At 58.3% G+C, this 22,458-nt stretch overlaps 1 protein-coding gene across 3 annotated transcripts; it reads right to left on the bottom strand.

The window, feature by feature from the left end:
- Nucleotides 1-1,731: 1,731 nt before the first annotated feature.
- Nucleotides 1,732-22,452, bottom strand: LOC142466706 (uncharacterized). Of its 3 annotated transcripts, XM_075572024.1 has the most exons (3): nt 22,336-22,452; nt 9,173-9,357; nt 1,732-4,899 (listed from the first exon to the last, which is right to left on the bottom strand). In XM_075572024.1, exon 3 carries the CDS (start codon nt 4,790-4,792, stop codon nt 3,050-3,052), a length of 1,743 nt encoding a protein of 580 aa, XP_075428139.1. In that variant the 5' UTR covers nt 4,793-4,899; nt 9,173-9,357; nt 22,336-22,452; the 3' UTR covers nt 1,732-3,049. The 3 variants fall into 3 exon arrangements, with proteins under 3 accessions (XP_075428139.1, XP_075428138.1, XP_075428140.1); XM_075572023.1 differs by lacking the exon at nt 22,336-22,452 and having other exon boundaries at nt 9,173-9,399; XM_075572025.1 differs by lacking the exon at nt 22,336-22,452 and having other exon boundaries at nt 9,221-9,399.
- Between the last annotated feature and the right edge of the window lie 6 nt (nt 22,453-22,458).

Genomic DNA, 22,458 nt, shown 5'->3' with positions numbered 1-22,458 from the left:
CCAATTAGGGAATTTAGTGGGGTAAAGACTAGCAGTATAATTAGATTTCCATGTATTTAGCTATAAATGAATAAATAGATGGAACTGAAAAACAGTGATGTAGACTTCAAATTATACAGTCAAATGAAATCGTATCAGTAGCCAGCAATATAGCAAACTGGCTGTGAGAAAAAATATAAAAAATAAATAATAAAAAATACAAGAAGTTCATTCAAATTGTCTCTGTAATAGGTAGTAGGGAGGAGCCAGGAGAGAGGTCGGTGCTGAGAGCCGTGATCGTGGGTTGGAGCCGGGTGGTTGGTTGGTATCCGAAAGCTGAGGTCGAGGGTTGGAGAGGTCGGATGGTCAGGAAGCAAGCCGAGGTCGATTTCCAGAGAGAGTCCTAAATCAAGTCGGGTCGGTACACAGGAGCGAATGCGAGAGCGAGGTGAAAGCACTAAGGACAATGCAAGGCAAGGCACAAACGTGGGTAACACAAGGCTACAGGGAACTATGCTCAGCCAAAGAAGGAATAGCTGAGCAGGCATATAAAGGACCAGGGACCAATGGCAACCGAGGGAGTGGCCCCAGCAAGGGCAGTGATAGGCAAAAGAGAAGGTGGAATAATTACCCCTGCTGTGTGCGAGGGGAACGCGCGGACCAAGCGGGAGGCGGGACCTCACTTGTGAGAGGGTAGAAGACCTGAATGCGCGCGCCCCCAGGCATCCCGGAGACGGATCGACTGTGGGGGGATGAGACTGCTGCCCACGGCAGTGCGCAAGGTGAAGCAGTGCCGCTGAGCAGAGGTCAAAACCAGGGAGATCCAAGATAACACAGAAGCAGGAACAGGGAGAACATGAAGGGAGCACAGCATAGGTCAGGTACACACAGGGAAAATAGGAACTATGCAGAGCGGGGAAGAAGTGGACAGACAGGGGTTATAAAGGAGGGCACACCAATAGGAGAGAGGGGATGAGCAGAGAGAGAAGTGGGAGACGACAGGGATAGGACAGGGAGAGAAGAGGAGGAGACAGAAGGGGCAGTCAGGGGAATGGCCTGTAAAGTTTGGGAGGCGGAAACATGGGAAACAGGATAAGGAGAGGATGTGCGCGCGCCCTCTGTAAACTGGGGATGCGCGCGCACAGGTTGCAACACAGGGAGGGACCGCACAGAACAGGGGAAGAGCGCCGGAGGGGCACGGAGCCCAGAGAAGGGGAGCGCGCGTGTGGGCTGCGACCGTGAGATGGCGTGCAGCGGCAGAGAGGGAGCATGAGAGCCAGGGAGAGCAGCGGATGAGCGTGTGCGCGCGCCCTCCGTGGGTTGAGGGAGCGCACGCACCTGACACGTCATCAGGCATGCAGAAAGCCGCGCCGCGGGCGCCATGCAGAAAGGAGGTAACAGGACGGGTGGCATCACAGGGGAAGGCAGTTTGAGTATGGCAACCCTCAGATCGTTCAACTTATGTTTTAGCAGCCCACAGCCCACATAGGTGAGACAGGACAGGGGCTAAACAAGAGAATGAACCTGCATCGCCACAGCATCACACGCGGAACAAGAGAAAGTCCTGTTGGCGAACATTTCTCTGACTCTGGCCATAAGATGAACGATCTGAGGTTTGCCATACTCAAAGGTAATATTAAAACCCCGAAAGAGAGACGGTTGCATGAATACAAATGTATGCAACTGTTTGGGACACTTAGCAATGGCCTAAACAGAGATCGAAATTTTATGAGTCATTACTGACACTAGTGAACTCTCTTCCCATGAGCGCTAAAGGCCATGTCTGTACATACTGTGCTATACGTATGCACACACAGCTGTCTCTCACACATACTAATACTCCTTGTTTTTCCATCCCTATACACCAATAGGGACCACAAAGTATCCACACACACTTTTAGTTGTGCTACAAACTCTCTCATTTCCACACCCACCCACACCATTTATATCCACTCTCACTCCACACACACCTTGTGTAAAGCACTGTATATACTGTGGGCTCTCCATTCATTTTTATTCACACTGATACACATACACACTCTTTCTTCACTTCCTTTCAGGAACCTTTTGACACTTCTAGCCATAAAACACATCCACACCGGGGGAAGGACCAGCACAGATAACATTCCAAGAGACACTGTTTTTAAGAATACCCTTGCTTCATTCATTGTAACATCGCCGGAAGAAGAGATCAGTGTATCTCGAAAGCTCGCGCAAATAAAAGCATTTCGTTAGCCACAGAACGGTATCATCTATTTATTTTTTGATTATTGAAGCTCGGCTAACACGGTACTGATACCTCTACATATATATACATATATATATATATATATATATCATTACTGGATATAGTGTTTTATGCTTTTGCAGCATGGTGACAGTGGGTTAAAAGTGCAAATGGGACACTGGAAGCCCCTTGTTCACCTGAGTTTTGATTAAAGCTATTCTGGCAGGAAAGTGAGCCTTGTGTTACCAGGCAGATGTGGGACAGGTGTCAGGTGATTGACTGAGGAGCAAGTGCTGGGCAGGTGGGCCATTTTGGCGCGACTCACCCCACCACTGGTCACTTCGCTGCTAAGGTAAGTGACTAAACCCACTACCCTAAAATCCCTATATCCTAAGCCCCCCTTACCCTAAAAACCCCCACCCTAACCGCTAAAACCATTAATTAACCCCAACACAGTAATAATATTTACATTAGAAGCAGCTGGTTGCGGAGGGTCCGTCTGCACCCTAACGCTGGCGGCCAAATGGTGGTGGCAAAACTATTCTGATTCAAAGCTAAGTGAGACTACATACCGCTTCAGTATAATGGGAAACGCACATTTTATTAGAACCAGCAGTATGGAAATATAAAAAATTAAGAAAATTTTTCTTTAAATAAAACTACAAGAATGATACAAATAATCTGCATTTAAATCGTTATAACTTTCTTTTATCATTTTAAAATGCTCGTTTTATGCACCATAAACTAAAGTCACTTTTCATTATGATTTAGAGTAACACAGATACACGTGTGCACTTATATGTGAGCGTCTTGGTCGCTGGTTATCCCTAAAGATGCCTGGCTTTAGAGATATGTCTCTCCCCTGTGTGTCCTCTTGTGTGTGTTCAGGCTGGATAAGTCACTAAATCCCTTCCCACATTCCCCACATACATATGGTCTCTCCCCTGTGTGTGTCCTCTTGTGTGTGTCCAGGTGGGATAACCGACTAAATCCCTTTCCACATTCCCCACATACATATGGTCTCTCCCCTGTGTGTGTCCTCTTGTGTTTGTCCAGGCTGGATAACTGACTAAATCCCTTCCCACATTCCCCACAGACATGCGGTCTCTCCCCTGTGTGTGTCCTCTTGTGCGTGTTTAGGCTAGATAACTGGCTAAATCCCACCCCACATTCCCCACATACATGCGGTCTCTCCCCTGTGTGTGTCCTCTTGTGTGTGTTCAGGCTGGATAAGTCACTAAATCCCTTCCTACATTTCCAACATACATACGGTCTCTCCCCTGTGTGTGTCCTCTTGTGTGTGTCCAGGTTGGATAACCGACTAAATCCCTTTCCACATTCCCCACATACATGCGGTCTCTCCCCTGTGTGTGTCCGCTTGTGTGTCTCCAGGTGGGTTAACCGACTAAATCCCTTTCCACATTCCCCACATACATACGGTCTCTCCCCTGTGTGTGTCCTCTTGTGTGTGTTCAGGCTGGATGACACATTAAATCCCTTCCCACATTCCCCACATACATACGGTCTCTCCCCTGTGTGTGTCCTCTTGTGTCTGTTCAGGCTGAATGACACACTAAATCCCTTCCCACATTCCCCACATACATACGGTCTCTCCCCTGTGTGTGTCCTCTTGTGTTTGTCGAGGCTGGATAACTGACTAAATCCCTTCCCACATTCCCCACATACATACGGTCTCTCCAATGTGTGTGTCCACTTGTGTTTCCTCAGATTGGATAACTGATTAAATCCCACCCCACATTCCCCACATAAATGCGGTCTCTCTCCTGTGTGTGTCCTCTTGTGTATGTTCAGGTTGGATAAGTCACTAAATCCCTTCCCACATTCCCCACATACATACGGTTTTTCCCCTGTGTGTGTCCTTATGTGTGTGTCCAGGTGGGATAATAGACTAAATCCCTTCCCACATTCCCCACATACATGCGGTCTCTCCCCTGTGTGTGTCCACTTGTGTTTCTTCAAGTTGGATAACTGAATAAATCCCTTCCCACATTCCTCACAAACATGCGGTCTCTCCCCTGTGTGTGTCCTCTTGTGTATGTTCAGGTTGGATGAGTGACTAAATCCCTTTCCACATTCCCCACATAAATGCGGTCTCTCCCCTGTGTGTGTCCTCATGTGTGTGTTCAGGGTGGATAACTGACTAAATCCCTTCCCACATTCCCCACATACATGCGGTCTCTCCCCTGTATGTATCCTCTTGTGAATGTTCAGGTGGGATAAGTCACTAAATCCCTTCCCACATTCCCCACATACATGCGGTCTTTCCCCTGTGTGTGTCCTCTTGTGAATGTTCAGGTGGGTTAAGTCACTAAATCCCTTTCCACATTCCCCACATACATGCGGTCTCTTCCCGGTCTGTGTTCTCTTCTGTGCGTTCTGGTCTGATAACCAAGTCAGACTCTTCCCACTTTCTCCAAGATCTTTTCCTGTGGCAGCAGTTAATAAATATCTTTTGGAATGAGAAGCAGTTACATTGTTTATTAATTGCCTTGACTGGTTGAAAGATACATTTTCTGTCATATTTATTGGAGTGTTGCAAGATTGTTCTGTCCTCATCTTTTCCATATACTCATTTGGGTGTTTGAACTTCAGATGTTTGAGGAGGTAATCCTGACTGCTAAAAGCAACCTTGCAGTGTTGGCATGGTTGGATTATTGAAGCTCATCTTTGTTCTAGACAAAAAAAAATACATACAGTAATTAGAAAATTAGGTAAATTAGGCATTAGTTATCAAAAAAATGTATTTGTGTGCCAAGCACGTGCATTTTAAGTGAAACTTCTTTGTCCTTTGTCACTGTTTTGTCACAGAAATTGTATTTGTGATGGGGATGTTTTTATTTAAAATCCAAACACAATTTCAGTGATAAAATGCAAAGAAGTTTGACTTAGAACGCGCATGCTTGGCACCCCCTCCCACCCCCGTTTTACCTATTTGCACGTCTATATTTATACTAACTGTGAATTGTGTGTGTGTGTGACTGTGTATGTGTGACTGTGTGTAAGTCACTGCGTGTGTGTGTGTGTGTGAGACTCTATTTTTTTGTCTGTTTGTTTTTGTGTGTAGCATTGGGAGTGGGCCCACCAGTGAGTTTGGTGTGGAACAGGCACCTGAGCATGGAAGTTGTGGTCGAGTTCTGTGTTTGGTGTGGGCCAGGCATTGGAAAGGGTCCAGATGGCCGATTATGGAACTTGTGGCCGACTTCTGGGGTCCTGCACATGCACGTGGTGCTGGGCGGGCTTACACGCGCTCGGTGCGAACCGCACATAAGAGTGCTCTCACGCGCGGCACTGGCCACGCCTGCGCACGGTGCTGGATGCGCCTTCATATGCGCCACAAGTCGTGCTTTTGCACGGCGCCAGATGCACCTTTGCATGGCGGCAGACGCACCTTTGCACGGTGCCGTGGTCTGCGCATGTGTGGGTGTGGTAGTATACTAATACTATAGTGTGGTAGTAGTATACTATACTAATAGTAGTAGCATGACATCATTTCCATCATGGAATTCTGTTACAACACAAGGGATTTTTCCTATCAAAACTCTATAGGTGCCAGCAAAGAAGTTTCACTTCAAAAAGTCACTGTTATACAAACTGTCTTACAAAAGGTCATGCAGGAGAGGTAAGTTGGGATATCACAAAAAGTTCAGGATGAAAGTAAACTGTAGATGTACATTGTAAAAATGGAGGTTTAGCACAACATGTGCAGCATTAGGGCCGGGAGAGTAAATGTAGTGGATCATACATTTAAAGTGGATCATAATATTTAACGATTTGAAAAGAAATCTCACTTGCTGCAAAACACCAATTAGAGTGACAGAAATGTTTTCAGATCCTTCAAATCCTTAGCCACTGAGGTAATGAAGGGGGGGAGTTATTAATTTATTTTAATATTGTTAATGTATTTATTTATTACTGGGTTACCATTTATCGCCAATGTGGATATCTGGCCCCCCATTGAGAGGGCCTAGTTATCCACAGTGATAATCAGTGGTTTTAATGTTCTTTTTTGTTTTAAACATGTATATATTTTGTGTTAATGTTTAAAACCACATTTGTCTAATAAGGATATTGGGCATTAGTTTAGAAGGGGGGCGGAGGAAGGGGACGTGGGTAATGACGGTAGTTTCCCTGGGGAGGGTGGTTAGGCTTCCCATGAAGGGGAGGGGTTGGTTGTGAGAGGGGTTAACCCCTTTAATACCTTAGCGACTAGAATGGCAATGTTTTACTGGCCACTAACGGGGTCAACAGGGTTAGGTAATGTTTTCTTTTACTAAAGTATTAACCACTTTGGTGCCTTTGGTATAGTGTGGTAACCACAGGCATGAAACGGGTTAATGTTATTTTTATCATAGGTTTCTGTAATAATAGACATTACAGAAGTCTATGATAGAAATATTAACCCAATGCGGTATGTAACACATTATTAACGGTCGCGTTAATTCCCATATCGCGAGATTGGCCCAAATATCGCACCCAGTAAGGTATTACCACAATCTTGCTATATACCACCTTAAAATTGCAGTAATAACACTCGTTAGTTTATTATTTCCCCGGTGCGATATTAACTCCACTTTAACAGAATTTGATGTATATGAGCCATAGTGTTTTGTTTATGCCTTTGGGACAAACCAAGAACTAACCATGCCTTACTAGCCACCTAGGTGGCAAAGGAGGGTAGGCAGTGTACTGTAATGTGTATATTATCACGTGTGGTCAGCTAGTCATGGAAACCGATGACTAGTTGACCCGTGGACTACTAATGGGTTAATATGTACTGTAATGTATTTTAACAATTATTTTATAATCTATTCCATGTTGTTTCAGCTCATCTTGCCTATGTATATAATGGGCAGTATATTTGACATTATATACATAGGAAAGACAGGGCTAACGCCAGTCTGAAGTAGGTGATACAATATTTGCAGTATTTCTGCTGTTCATCCCGTTCCGATAAATATCCGAACTTGATGTACGGCAGTTTTTACTTGAAAATGTGATATTATTAACAAGCTCAAACGAAGCTTGCCGCTCAACCACTAAATAACCTGTATAGATCTGATGTAAATGTGGTGCATGAGGGAATAGAGCAACTGTTAATCCAAAACCTTTGTGAAATCCAGACGGGTTTCACAAAAAAGAATCCCTCCCAATATGCACTCAACCTATATAATGGTCTATTTTGCAGAGATGTCTGCAGAGTCAAATGCTCAGAATATATCAGAGCAACAAAGGGAGTACATGGTTCCCAAGAGACCCCAGTAATACGAAAAAAATAATACAATGTTATTGACATATATATTGTGTATTAAAAATGACATACAAGTGATAGTGTACAATGTGAATAAAACCCCCTCAGTGATGACGGGCCAACTACGGCAGTATAGTAAAGACAATAGGGTGTGTTATATCTATACAGTCACTGCGCTACACAGTGTGGCACAATTGCCACTGCATAGGTGGCAGTAACTGACAACCTAATGATAATTCCCTTTGAATGACTACTACATTGGAGAGGAGAATAAAGTGGAAAGTAGAGGGGTGATGATAAGCCTCACAGATAAATTGTAAAACGTCTATATATGAAACTGCATGTACAAGGTAGTATAATAACACTCCACTATATTACTGTGACAATCCACAGCAACGGTCTTTATAGTGGATACAGACTGTACTGTATGTGTGAGTCTGTATGGGAAGGGAACCTCGGTACCACATATGTTCATCTTAGCTTAACCATGTAACGCATGAATCAACATATTCGACTTCTAGTGAAACACTGAGAAGGGCATATGAAACAATCCCCCACACATGAGTAAATAGTGGCTCTATATAATATGTGCTAGAATAGCCAATAGACCCATGTAGTGACTCACTTCTGTGAGGCTCCACCTGCGGTTGTATAACTACTCAATGATGCTTCAGGCTTAAGGAATATATAACGCGATGGAGTATGCATGTACATGTAATACCTAATTCAGCCTCACCAAGCATATGCCATCATAGTAGCCCGTTACAGTTGGTCACTCGACCTCAATCAAACCCCCATGTCTCAAAAAACAATGTGGCTTGTGAGTGTATGATAGTATCACAACAATAGGTAATGATAAGCCAGGCAACCGTCTAGTGTTGCACTGCTATGTGCACCAATAATGCTATTGCTACGCCCAGGATATGCCTCATAGTGTTCAACACTAAAGTATGTAACAACGGAGGTGTGCTCAGCAAAACCACCCGGTAACCAAATGCAGCATGAGAGACGCAATATAAGTATAATAGCTGGCGCCAACGCTATACGACCACTCTCCACATCGCTCCGCCTCCTGCGGTCCTTTCACTGTGTGGACGTCAACGTCATGACGTCTCTGCTACCCGATGCACGTTTCCCGTGAACTTCCCCTGATGAAGCGTGACAAGTTCGCGGGAAACGTGCGTCGGGTAGTAGTGACGTCTATTCCTTGTTGGTTTAGTAGAGCTCATCTGGGCTATGTATATAATGGGAAGTATATTGGCCATTATATACATAGGAAAGACAGGGCTAACACCAGCCTTGGGTAGATGATAAAAAATTTGCGGTATTTCTGCCGTTCATCCTGTTCCTATAAATATCGTATTTTGATGTACGGCAGTTTTCACTTGAAAATGTGATATTTTGTTGCTTTGTGTCGGATCTGATGCTTTTATCGAGTCTGATAAAAAAGTGCTTTTTTTTTGGCGCTGCAACGCTGACTCAAAGCACAATAATAAGGCACTTTTTTATGGGCGGTAACACGGCATTTTTCGTTACCACAGCTTGATGTATCTGGCCCTTTGACTCAAGTCAGGTTTAGTGATATTAAGTTCTATTTGACCCGTAATGGTGTATACAGATCTATCACTATTTGCAATTTAACATCAGCAATAAGATAATAGAGATGTAAAAACCACGTAACACATATTCCTGATTACCTTCTGCTGGCGCGTTACTTTTCCACCGTGTACCCCCTTGATACCAACCTCTTTCTCATATTCATCTCCAAACTAGAAGCTCTGTGTGTGGGGGGAGGTCTGTGCAGGTTCTGTAGTAGATTTTCCAGTGGTACTGGAACGCCACAAAGTTCTGTTCTTCCTCGTTTCTTGCACAATTTACAAATCTAAAATTGGGACAGTTAGTGAGGTCTCAAAGTAATGTCTATTTTATAAAGGAAGAACTGAAAAAAGATACAAGTTGTTATTAATGTGACTTGTCTTTTCTTTGTTCTCTACAGTTTTTGAGGTGGACAGAAGTTAATGGAGAGCAATGTATATACAGTGGCTCATTTGTATGTACCCACAGTTTGATTGGAATGGGAGCCACAGACCACACCAGTGACTTTCTTATTACTTAAAAAAAAAAAAAAAAAACACTGGTGTAATTAAAATGTCCCGACAAGATAACACAAGTGACACAAAGGTGAGTTTTCGTCTGGTGGAACAAAACACAAAGTGGGGTTGATCAGAGCTTGTTGGGAATCTGTGTATTTTGTTAACTGTGGTGCAGCTGGTCTCTGCTGCTTATGGGAGGGTAGTGGCCCCTCCCCCCAAGGTTTAAGCTTGCCCCACCCCACTTTCTAAGTTGGCAGGTAATGACAGATCCAATGCGATCATTCTTCCTGTAATTATACAGGTAAATAAGAATTTTAACCCAGGTGGGTGTTAGGACCTGCTACGGTCATGCCTTGTAACTGGCAGCAGGCTTAAGACGCTTTGGCCAAAGGGTTAAACTAAATGACCCTTTTACAAGAGAATATATAGGTATTGCACTGTGCATTTTTGTCACATTGGAAGTAGCTTTGGGCATTTTTGTTTTTTGTTGTGTACATTTAGTCACGCCCACTAGCACTCCTTTTGAAACTTATATGCATGCGCGAGCATGGAAAATTTCAGCGCATACAGGGAAATTTAAAAAAACAAACACGTGTGCTGGTTGGGCCAATAGTTGGTCGGCCAGAGGTTAAATCAACTCGCCCCGGGCGTGTAAATGTATAGGATTGTCGAACACTGTGTGTGTGTATATATATATATACAGGTAAACCCCGTTATAACGCGGTCCTCGGGGTCCACCCCGAGACCACCGCGTTAGTAACGGGTCGCGCTAATTAAAAAAAAAAAATGGACGCCGCGCGCCTGATCGGGAGGGAGGGAGTGAGGAGGGAAGGAAGTTAATTAAATAAATAAATAAAAAAGTTTTAAAAAAATGGCGGCGATTCATCCCTCCTTCCTCTCAGCCCCCTCCCTCCCAGCCCCCTCCCTCTCCCTCCCAGCCCCCTGGTTTTGCGGTGCGCGGCAACGTGTGTCTGTGTCTTCCCAGCCAGATCTGCTACTGCAGCGTGTGCGAGTGTATTTCTTACCAGATCTCATGTGTCCTCCCAGCCAGATCTGCTGCTGCAAGAGAGAGGTGTGTGTGTGTGTGTGTGTGTGTGTGTGTGTGTGTGTGTGTGTGTGTGTGTGTGTGTGTGTGTGTGTGTGTGTGAAAAACGGGCTGGTGGGAGGGGATATGAAAAACGGGCTGGTGGGGGGGGGGGGGGGGTGAAAGACGGGCTGGTGGGGGGGGGAGGGGGGTGAAAAACGGGCTGGTGGGGGGGGGGGAGGGGGGGTGAAAAACGGGCTGGTGGGGGGGGGGGAGGGGGGGTGAAAAACGGGCTGGTGGGGGGGTGGGCTGCTGACATGTGAGGGGGGGGGTGGGCTGCTGAAATGTGAGGGGGGTGGGCTGCTGAAATGTGAGGGGGGGGTGGGCTGCTGAAATGTGAGGGGGGGTGGGCTGCTGAAATGTGAGGGGGGGTGGGCTGCTGAAATGTGAGGGGGGGGTGGGCTGCTGACATGTGAGGGGGGGGTGGGCTGCTGACATGTGAGGGGGGGGTGGGCTGCTGACATGTGAGGGGGGGGGTGGGCTGCTGACATGTGAGGGGGGGGTGGGCTGCTGACATGTGAGGGGGGGGGGTGGGCTGCTGACATGTGAGGGGGGGGGGTGGGCTGCTGACATGTGAGGGGGGGGGGGTGGGCTGCTGACATGTGAGGGGGGGGGGGTGGGCTGCTGACATGTGAGGGGGGTGGGCTGCTGACATGTGAGGGGGGGGGTGGGCTGCTGACATGTGAGGGGGGTGGGCTGCTGACATGTGAGGGGGGTAGGCTGCTGACATGTGAGGGGAGGGGTGTGCGTGCAGTGGGAGTGTGTGCAGTGTGTGCAGTGTAGAGTGTGTGCTGGGAGTATGTGCAGTGAGAAGTGTGTGTGCAGTGTGCGCAGTGTGTGTGCAGTGTGTGCAGTGTGTGTGCAGTGTGCGCAGTGAGAGTGCGCGCAGTGAGAGTCACTGCGCGCAGTGAGTGCGCGCAGTGAGTGCAGTGAGCAGTGAGAGTGTGCAAAAAATAAATTTAAAAAAAGTTTTTTTTTAATTTTTTTTTTTTAAACGGGAGCCACGTGAAAACCGCGTTATAACCGATTCGCGTTATAACGGGGTTTACCTGTATATATATATATATATATATATATATATATATAATCAAAGGCTCCTTACCAGGCAGACCAGAGAATCCAGGGAATCCAAAGCAGGCACAGCAAGGAAGAGACAGCACACTTGTTAGCAAAAAGAATTGTATTAGTGAAGCAGGCACAAAACACCAACGTTTCGGTCCTAAAAACAGGACCTTTATCAAGGGAGTGCTTTATAAAGGTCCTGTTTTTAGGACCGAAACGTTGGTGTTTTGTGCCTGCTTCACTAATACAATTCTTTTTGCTAACAAGTGTGCTGTCTCTTCCTTGCTGTGCCTGCTTTGGATTCCCTGGATTCTCTGGTCTGCCTGGTAAGGAGCCTTTGATTGTATTCATTCATATGGGACTAAGCACCTGTCCTCATCTGTATTTGTGTGCCATCTGCTCTGTTACCTATATATATATATATATATATATATATATATATATATACACAGTGTTCGACAATCATATACATTTACACGCCCGGGGCGAGTGGATTTAACCTCTGGGCGAGCAACTATTGGCCCAACCAGCACACGTGTTTGTTTTTTTAAATTTCCCTGTATGCGCTGAAATTTTCCCTGCTCGCGCTGGCTGAACTCCGGACTCCAATCTGGTAAAATCTACTTTTTACATGTGCATATGGGACAAGCATCAGCATTTCTTCATTTGTTTACAGTGTGCCAACTGAGTGTGATTTTTTCATATGCATATAGATCGGCGGCGGTTCACGAGGGGGGGCGGGAGGGTTGATCGGCGGCGGCTCACAGGGGGGGGGGCGGGAGGGTTGATCGGCGGCGGCTCACAGGGGGGGGGCGGGGGCGGGAGGTTTAATCGGCGGCAGGTCACGGGGGGGGCGGGAGGGTTGAACGGCGGCGGCTCACGGGGGGGGCGGGAGGTTTGATCGGCGGCGGATCACGGGGGGGGGGCGGGAGGTTTGATAGGCGGCGGCTCACGAGGGGGCGGGAGGGTTGATAGGCGGCGGCTCACGGGGGGGGCGGGAGGGTTGATAGGCGGCGGCTCACTTTGATAGGCGGCGGCTCACGGGGGGGGCGGGAGGGTTGATAGGCGGCGGCTCAAGGGGGGGGCGGGAGGGTTGATAGGCGGCGGCTCAAGGGGGGGGGGCGGGAGGGTTGATAGGCGGCGGCTCAAGGGGGGGGGGCGGGAGGGTTGATAGGCGGCGGCTCACGGGGGGGGCGGGAGGGTTGATAGGCGGCGGCTCAAGGGGGGGGCGGGAGGGTTGATAGGCGGCGGCTCAAGGGGGGGGCGGGAGGGTTGATAGGCGGCGGCTCAAGGGGGGGGGCGGGAGGGTTGATAGGCGGCGGCTCACGGGGGGGGCGGGAGGGTTGATAGGCGGCGGCTCACGGGGGGGGCGGGAGGGTTGATAGGCGGCGGCTCACGGGCTTGATAGGCGGCGGCTCACGGGGGGGGGGCGGGAGGGTTGATAGGCGGCGGCTCACGGGGGGGGGGCGGGAGGGTTGATAGGCGGCGGCTCACGGGGGGGGGCGGGAGAGTTGATAGGCGGCGGCTCACGGGGGGGGGCGGGAGGGTTGATAGGCGGCGGCTCACGGGGGGGGGGCGGGAGGGTTGATAGGCGGCGGCTCACGGTGGGGGGGGCGGGAGGGTTGATAGGCGGCGGCTCACGGTGGGGGGGGCGGGAGGGTTGATAGGCGGCGGCTCACGGTGGGGGGGGCGGGAGGGTTGATAGGCGGCGGCTCACGGTGGGGGGGGCGGGAGGGTTGATAGGCGGCGGCTCACGGTGGGGGGGGGCGGGAGGGTTGATAGGCGGCGGCTCACGGTGGGGGGGGCGGGAGGGTTGATAGGCGGCGGCTCACGGTGGGGGGGGCGGGAGGGTTGATAGGCGGCGGCTCACGGTGGGGGGGGCGGGAGGGTTGATAGGCGGCGGCTCACGGTGGGGGGGGCAGGAGGGTTGATAGGCGGCGGCTCACGGTGGGGGGGGGCGGGAGGGTTGATAGGCGGCGGCTCACGGTGGGGGGGGGCGGGAGGGTTGATAGGCGGCGGCTCACGGTGGGGGGGGGGGCGGGAGGGTTGATAGGCGGCGGCTCACGGTGGGGGGGGAGCGGGAGGGTTGATAGGCGGCGGCTCACGGTGGGGGGGGGCGGGAGGGTTGATAGGCGGCGGCTCACGGTGGGGGGGGGCGGGAGGGTTGATAGGCGGCGGCTCACGGTGGGGGGGGGCGGGAGGGTTGATAGGCGGCGGCTCACGGTGGGTTTGATAGGCGGCGGCTCACGGTGGGGGGGGGGCGGGAGGGTTGATAGGCGGCGGCTCACGGTGGGGGGGGCGGGAGGGTTGATAGGCGGCGGCTCACGGTGGGGGGGGCGGGAGGGTTGATAGGCGGCGGCTCACGGTGGGTTTGATAGGCGGCGGCTCACGGTGGGGGGGGGCGGGAGGGTTGATAGGCGGCGGCTCACGGTGGGGGGGGCGGGAGGGTTGATAGGCGGCGGCTCACGGTGGGGGGGGGGCGGGAGGGTTGATAGGCGGCGGCTCACGGTGGGGGGGGGGCGGGAGGGTTGATAGGCGGCGGCTCACGGTGGGGGGGGGGCGGGAGGGTTGATAGGCGGCGGCTCACGGTGGGGGGGGGGCGGGAGGGTTGATAGGCGGCGGCTCACGGTGGGGGGGGGCGGGAGGGTTGATAGGCGGCGGCTCACGGTTTGGGTTGATAGGCGGCGGCTCACGGTGGGGGGGGGGGGCGGGAGGGTTGATAGGCGGCGGCTCACGGTGGGGGGGGGGCGGGAGGGTTGATAGGCGGCGGCTCACGGTGGGGGGGGGCGGGAGGGTTGATAGGCGTCGGCTCACGGTGGGGGGGGCGGGAGGGTTGATAGGCGGCGGCTCACGGTGGGGGGGGGCGGGAGGGTTGATAGGCGGCGGCTCACGGTGGGGGGGGGCGGGAGGGTTGATAGGCGGCGGCTCACGGTGGGGGGGGGGGCGGGAGGGTTGATAGGCGGCGGCTCACGGTGGGGGGGGGGGCGGGAGGGTTGATAGGCGGCGGCTCACGGTGGGGGGGGGGGCGGGAGGGTTGATAGGCGGCGGCTCACGGTGGGGGGGGGGGCGGGAGGGTTGATAGGCGGCGGCTCACGGTGGGGGGGGGGCGGGAGGGTTGATAGGCGGCGGCTCACGGTGGGGGGGGGCGGGAGGGTTGATAGGCGGCGGCTCACGGTGGGGGGGGGGCGGGAGGGTTGATAGGCGGCGGCTCACGGTTTGGGTTGATAGGCGGCGGCTCACGGTGGGGGGGGGGCGGGAGGGTTGATAGGCGGCGGCTCACGGTGGGGGGGGGGCGGGTGGGTTGATAGGCGGCGGCTCACGGTGGGGGGGGGGGCGGGAGGGTTGATAGGCGGCGGCTCACGGTGGGGGGGGGCGGGAGGGTTGATAGGCGGCGGCTCACGGTGGGGGGGGGCGGGAGGGTTGATAGGCGGCGGCTCACGGTGGGGGGGGGGCGGGAGGGTTGATAGGCGGCGGCTCACGGTGGGGGGGGGGGCGGGAGGGTTGATAGGCGGCGGCTCACGGTGGGGGGGGGCGGGAGGGTTGATAGGCGGCGGCTCACGGTGGGGGGGGGCGGGAGGGTTGATAGGCGGCGGCTCACGGTGGGGGGGGGCGGGAGGGTTGATAGGCGGCGGCTCACGGTGGGGGGGGGGGCGGGAGGGTTGATAGGCGGCGGCTCACGGTGGGGGGGGGGCGGGAGGGTTGATAGGCGGCGGCTCACGGTGGGGGGGGGGCGGGAGGGTTGATAGGCGGCGGCTCACGGTGGGGGGGGGCGGGAGGGTTGATAGTCGGCGGCTCACGGTGGGGGGGGGGCGGGAGGGTTGATAGGCGGCGGCTCACGGTGGGGGGGGGGCGGGAGGGTTGATAGGCGGCGGCTCACGGTGGGGGGGGGGCGGGAGGGTTGATAGGCGGCGGCTCACGGTGGGGGGGGGGCGGGAGGGTTGATAGGCGGCGGCTCACGGTGGGGGGGGGGCGGGAGGGTTGATAGGCGGCGGCTCACGGTGGGGGGGGGGGCGGGAGGGTTGATAGGCGGCGGCTCACGGTGGGGGGGGGCGGGAGGGTTGATAGGCGGCGGCTCACGGTGGGGGGGGGCGGGAGGGTTGATAGGCGGCGGCTCACGGTGGGGGGGGCGGGAGGGTTGATAGGCGGCGGCTCACGGTGGGGGGGGGCGGGAGGGTTGATAGGCGGCGGCTCACGGTGGGGGGGGGGGCGGGAGGGTTGATAGGCGGCGGCTCACGGTGGGGGGGGGGCGGGAGGGTTGATAGGCGGCGGCTCACGGTGGGGGGGGGGCGGGAGGGTTGATAGGCGGCGGCTCACGGTGGGGGGGGGCGGGAGGGTTGATAGGCGGCGGCTCACGGTGGGGGGGGGGCGGGAGGGTTGATAGGCGGCGGCTCACGGTGGGGGGGGGCGGGAGGGTTGATAGGCGGCGGCTCACGGTGGGGGGGGGGCGGGAGGGTTGATAGGCGGCGGCTCACGGTGGGGGGGGGCGGGAGGGTTGATAGGCGGCGGCTCACGGTGGGGGGGGGCGGGAGGGTTGATAGGCGGCGGCTCACGGTGGGGGGGGGCGGGAGGGTTGATAGGCGGCGGCTCACGGTGGGGGGGGGGCGGGAGGGTTGATAGGCGGCGGCTCACGGTGGGGGGGGGGCGGGAGGGTTGATAGGCGGCGGCTCACGGTGGGGGGGGAGGGAAGGTTTTGATAGGCGGCGGCTCACGGTGGGGGGGGGGGGCGGGAGGGTTGATAGGCGGCGGCTCACGGTGGGGGGGGGGCGGGAGGGTTGATAGGCGGCGGCTCACGGTGGGGGGGGGGCGGGAGGGTTGATAGGCGGCGGCTCACGGTGGGGGGGGGGCGGGAGGGTTGATAGGCGGCGGCTCACGGTGGGGGGGGGGGGCGGGGAGGGTTGATAGGCGGCGGCTCACGGTTAGGGTTGATAGGCGGCGGCTCACGGTGGGGGGGGGGCGGAAGGGTTGATAGGCGGCGGCTCACGGTGGGGGGGGGGGGCGGGAGGGTTGATAGGCGGCGGCTCACGGTGGGGGGGGGGGGCGGGAGGGTTGATAGGCGGCGGCTCACGGTGGGGGGGGGGGCGGGAGGGTTGAAACGGGCGGCGGCTCACGGTGGGGGGGGGGCGGGAGGGTTGAAACGGGCGGCGGCTCACGGTGGGGGGGGGGCGGGAGGGTTGAAACGGGCGGCGGCTCACGGTGGGGGGGGGGCGGGAGGGTTGAAACGGGCGGCGGCTCACGGTGGGGGGGGGGCGGGAGGGTTGAAACGGGCGGCGGCTCACGGTGGGGGGGGGGCGGGAGGGTTGATAGGCGGCGGCTCACGGTGGGGGGGGGGGCGGGAGGGTTGATAGGCGGCGGCTCACGGTGGGGGGGGGGCGGGAGGGTTGATAGGCGGCGGCTCACGGTGGGGGGGGGGCGGGAGGGTTGATAGGCGGCGGCTCACGGTGGGGGGGGGCGGGAGGGTTGATAGGCGGCGGCTCACGGTGGGGGGGGGGGCGGGAGGGTTGATAGGCGGCGGCTCACGGTGGGGGGGGGGGGCGGGAGGGTTGATAGGCGGCGGCTCACGGTGGGGGGGGGGCGGGAGGGTTGATAGGCGGCGGCTCACGGTGGGGGGGGGGGCGGGAGGGTTGATAGGCGGCGGCTCACGGTGGGGGGGGGGGGCGGGAGGGTTGATAGGCGGCGGCTCACGGTGGGGGGGGGGCGGGAGGGTTGATAGGCGGCGGCTCACGGTGGGGGGGGGGCGGGAGGGTTGATAGGCGGCGGCTCACGGTGGGGGGGGGGCGGGAGGGTTGATAGGCGGCGGCTCACGGTGGGGGGGGGGCGGGAGGGTTGATAGGCGGCGGCTCACGGTGGGGGGGGGGCGGGAGGGTTGATAGGCGGCGGCTCACGGTGGGGGGGGGGCGGGAGGGTTGATAGGCGGCGGCTCACGGTGGGGGGGGGCGGGAGGGTTGATAGGCGGCGGCTCACGGTGGGGGGGGGGCGGGAGGGTTGATAGGCGGCGGCTCACGGTGGGGGGGGGCGGGAGGGTTGATAGGCGGCGGCTCACGGTGGGGGGGGGGGCGGGAGGGTTGATAGGCGGCGGCTCACGGTGGGGGGGGGGGCGGGAGGGTTGATAGGCGGCGGCCCACGGTGGGGGGGGGGGCGGGAGGGTTGATAGGCGGCGGCTCACGGTGGGGGGGGGGGCGGGAGGGTTGATAGGCGGCGGCTCACGGTGGGGGGGGGCGGGAGGGTTGATAGGCGGCGGCTCACGGTGGGGGGGGGCGGGAGGGTTGATAGGCGGCGGCTCACGGTGGGGGGGGGCGGGAGGGTTGATAGGCGGCGGCTCACGGTGGGGGGGGGCGGGAGGGTTGATAGGCGGCGGCTCACGGTGGGGGGGGCGGGAGGGTTGATAGGCGGCGGCTCACGGTGGGGGGGGGCGGGAGGGTTGATAGGCGGCGGCTCACGGTGGGGGGGGGGCGGGAGGGTTGATAGGCGGCGGCTCACGGTGGGGGGGGGGCGGGAGGGTTGATAGGCGGCGGCTCACGGTGGGGGGGGGGCGGGAGGGTTGATAGGCGGCGGCTCACGGTGGGGGGGGGGCGGGAGGGTTGATAGGCGGCGGCTCACGGTGGGGGGGGGGCGGGAGGGTTGATAGGCGGCGGCTCACGGTGGGGGGGGGGCGGGAGGGTTGATAGGCGGCGGCTCACGGTGGGGGGGGGGGCGGGAGGGTTGATAGGCGGCGGCTCACGGTGGGGGGGGGGCGGGAGGGTTGATAGGCGGCGGCTCACGGTGGGGGGGGGGCGGGAGGGTTGATAGGCGGCGGCTCACGGTGGGGGGGGGGGGCGGGAGGGTTGATAGGCGGCGGCTCACGGTGGGGGGGGGCGGGAGGGTTGATAGGCGGCGGCTCACGGTGGGGGGGGGGCGGGAGGGTTGATAGGCGGCGGCTCACGGTGGGGGGGGGGCGGGAGGGTTGATAGGCGGCGGCTCACGGTGGGGGGGGGGCGGGAGGGTTGATAGGCGGCGGCTCACGGTGGGGGGGGGGCGGGAGGGTTGATAGGCGGCGGCTCACGGTGGGGGGGGGGGCGGGAGGGTTGATAGGCGGCGGCTCACGGTGGGGGGGGGGGCGGGAGGGTTGATAGGCGGCGGCTCACGGTGGGGGGGGGGCGGGAGGGTTGATAGGCGGCGGCTCACGGTGGGGGGGGGCGGGAGGGTTGATAGGCGGCGGCTCACGGTGGGGGGGGGGCGGGAGGGTTGATAGGCGGCGGCTCACGGTGGGGGGGGGGCGGGAGGGTTGATAGGCGGCGGCTCACGGTGGGGGGGGGGCGGGAGGGTTGATAGGCGGCGGCTCACGGTGGGGGGGGGGCGGAGGGTTGATAGGCGGCGGCTCACGGTGGGGGGGGGGGGAGGGTTGATAGGCGGCGGCTCACGGTGGGGGGGGGGCGGGAGGGTTGATAGGCGGCGGCTCACGGTGGGGGGGGGCGGGAGGGTTGATAGGCGGCGGCTCACGGTGGGGGGGGGCGGCTCAGGGTGGGGGGGGGCGGGAGGGTTGATAGGCGGCGGCTCACGGTGGGGGGCGGGAGGGTTGATAGGCGGCGGCTCACGGTGGGGGGGGGGCGGGAGGGTTGATAGGCGGCGGCTCACGGTGGGGGGGGGCGGCTCAGGGTGGGGGGGGGCGGGAGGGTTGATAGGCGGCGGCTCACGGTGGGGGGGGGCGGGAGGGTTGATAGGCGGCGGCTCACGGTGGGGGGGGGGCGGGAGGGTTGATAGGCGGCGGCTCACGGTGGGGGGGGGGCGGGAGGGTTGATAGGCGGCGGCTCACGGTGGGGGGGGGGGCGGGAGGGTTGATAGGCGGCGGCTCACGGTGGGGGGGGGGCGGGAGGGTTGATAGGCGGCGGCTCACGGTGGGGGGGGGGCGGGAGGGTTGATAGGCGGCGGCTCACGGTGGGGGGGGGGGCGGGAGGGTTGATAGGCGGCGGCTCACGGTGGGGGGGGGGCGGGAGGGTTGATAGGCGGCGGCTCACGGTGGGGGGGGCGGGAGGGTTGATAGGCGGCGGCTCACGGTGGGGGGGGGCGGGAGGGTTGATAGGCGGCGGCTCACGGTGGGGGGGGGCGGGAGGGTTGATAGGCGGCGGCTCACGGTGGGGGGGGCGGGAGGGTTGATAGGCGGCGGCTCACGGTGGGGGGGGGCGGGAGGGTTGATAGGCGGCGGCTCACGGTGGGGGGGGGCGGGAGGGTTGATAGGCGGCGGCTCACGGTGGGGGGGGGGCGGGAGGGTTGATAGGCGGCGGCTCACGGTGGGGGGGGGCGGGAGGGTTGATAGGCGGCGGCTCACGGTGGGGGGGGGGCGGGAGGGTTGATAGGCGGCGGCTCACGGTGGGGGGGGGGCGGGAGGGTTGATAGGCGGCGGCTCACGGTGGGGGGGGGCGGGAGGGTTGATAGGCGGCGGCTCACGGTGGGGGGGGGCGGGAGGGTTGATAGGCGGCGGCTCACGGTGGGGGGGGGCGGGAGGGTTGATAGGCGGCGGCTCACGGTGGGGGGGGGCGGGAGGGTTGATAGGCGGCGGCTCACGGTGGGGGGGGGGGCGGGAGGGTTGATAGGCGGCGGCGGCGGCTCACGGTGGGGGGGGCGGGAGGGTTGATAGGCGGCGGCGGCTCACGGTGGGGGGGGCGGGAGGGTTGATAGGCGGCGGCGGCTCACGGTGGGGGGGGGCGGGAGGGTTGATAGGCGGCGGCGGCTCACGGTGGGGGGGGGCGGGAGGGTTGATAGGCGGCGGCGGCTCACGGTGGGGGGGGGCGGGAGGGTTGATAGGCGGCGGCGGCTCACGGTGGGGGGGGGCGGGAGGGTTGATAGGCGGCGGCGGCTCACGGTGGGGGGGGGCGGGAGGGTTGATAGGCGGCGGCGGCTCACGGTGGGGGGGGGCGGGAGGGTTGATAGGCGGCGGCGGCTCACGGTGGGGGGGGCGGGAGGGTTGATAGGCGGCGGCGGCTCACGGTGGGGGGGGGCGGGAGGGTTGATAGGCGGCGGCGGCTCACGGTGGGGGGGGGCGGGAGGGTTGATAGGCGGCGGCGGCTCACGGTGGGGGGGGGGCGGGAGGGTTGATAGGCGGCGGCGGCTCACGGTGGGGGGGGGCGGGAGGGTTGATAGGCGGCGGCGGCTCACGGTGGGGGGGGGCGGGAGGGTTGATAGGCGGCGGCGGCTCACGGTGGGGGGGGGCGGGAGGGTTGATAGGCGGCGGCGGCTCACGGTGGGGGGGGGCGGGAGGTTTGATAGGCGGTGGCTCACGGTGGGGGGGGGGGCGGGAGGTTTGATCGGCGGCGGCTCACGGGGGGGGCGGGAGGGTTGATCGGCGGCGGTGGCTCACGAGGGGGGGCGGGAGGGTTGATCGGCGGTGGTGGCTCACGATTTTGATCGGCGGCGGTGGCTCACGAGGGGGGGCGTCACGGGGGGTTGATCGGCGGCGGTTCACGGGGGGGGCGGGAGAGTTGATCGGCGGCTCACGGGGGGGGGGGCGGGAGGGTTGATCGGCGGCAGCTCACGGGGGGGGGGGCGGGAGGGTTGATCGGCGTCGGCTCACGGGGGGGGGGCGGGAGGGTTGATCGGCGGCGGTGGCTCACGATTTGATCGGCGGCGGTGGCTCACGATTTGATCGGCGGCGGTGGCTCACGAGGGGGGGCGGGAGGGTTGATCGGCGGCGGTGGCTCACGAGGGGGGGCGGGAGGGTTGATCGGCGGCGGTGGCTCACGAGGGGGGGCGGGAGGGTTGATCGGCGGCGGTGGCTCACGATTTTGATCGGCGGCGGTGGCTCACGAGGGGGGGGCGTCACGTTTTGATCGGCGGCGGTTGCGCACGAGGGGGGGCGGGAGGGTTGATCGGCGGCGGTGGCTCACGAGGGGGGGCGGGAGGTGAGGGTTGGGCTGCGGCGGCGGCGTGAGTGTGTTCTGACTCCTGCTGGTGGAAGCTGGCAATATTCCGTGGCAGTGAATGTTGCTGCTGGCCTCTTCTGCCAGCAGTGACGTCACTTCCGTCACCACTGGCTTCCGTTCCCATGAACTCCTTTCACTGCCACTGAATTTTTCTCATGTGGTAGGTGCCGCTAAACAAGTTTAACTTCAAAAATGTTTCCCTTCAATGCAATCCAAACACTGACAAGTGATTCGCAAAATTGCCGATTGATCCGTTCTCCTGTGATCAATCGGCGAAGATTCGGCTCGAGGGGTCACTAAATCACTGTGTAATGCAGTCAGTGGAACACATTTATATTCACATGCGTTCCACTAACATGTGCTCGCTCCCGAGCCCTGGTCCTGTCTCATGGGGCTTCTCCAGCAGCAGAATCTCCCTGTCGCAGTAAGTATTGTGACTTGAACTAGACTGGTTCCTGGGTAAGGTCAGTCTCTACTATTAATCCAGATATATGCGGGTGGATATACCAGAGACATCGGTCCCTATGGCCCACGACTGCTATGGATTTTACTATTCTGTTTATCCCACTTAAGTCTACTCAATTATTATTAATAAGCTACTAGATAACACTTATGATCTAGCCTATGTGCCTTTGTGTCTACACTATCTAGAATAGGAGTAATTTATAGTCATTAAATATCCTTTATAGCACCAATATAGTGCACAGATGTTGCTTCAATTTACTTACTTAAGTGTAACATATGCAATTTGACTTCTCCACAGTTCAGCAAGTGTGCTGAGCTGTCCCTGTGTGACTCTCTATTTTGTTATTGGTTTTTCAGGTTGCTTGGCGACGTTACGTCATCAGCAT

This window comes from Ascaphus truei, chromosome 15, assembly GCF_040206685.1.
Source record: "Ascaphus truei isolate aAscTru1 chromosome 15, aAscTru1.hap1, whole genome shotgun sequence".
Lineage (NCBI taxonomy): Eukaryota > Metazoa > Chordata > Amphibia > Anura > Ascaphidae > Ascaphus > Ascaphus truei.
The sequence above is the reverse complement of the archived record's forward strand: the minus strand, read 5'-3'. Positions and strand labels throughout refer to the sequence as shown.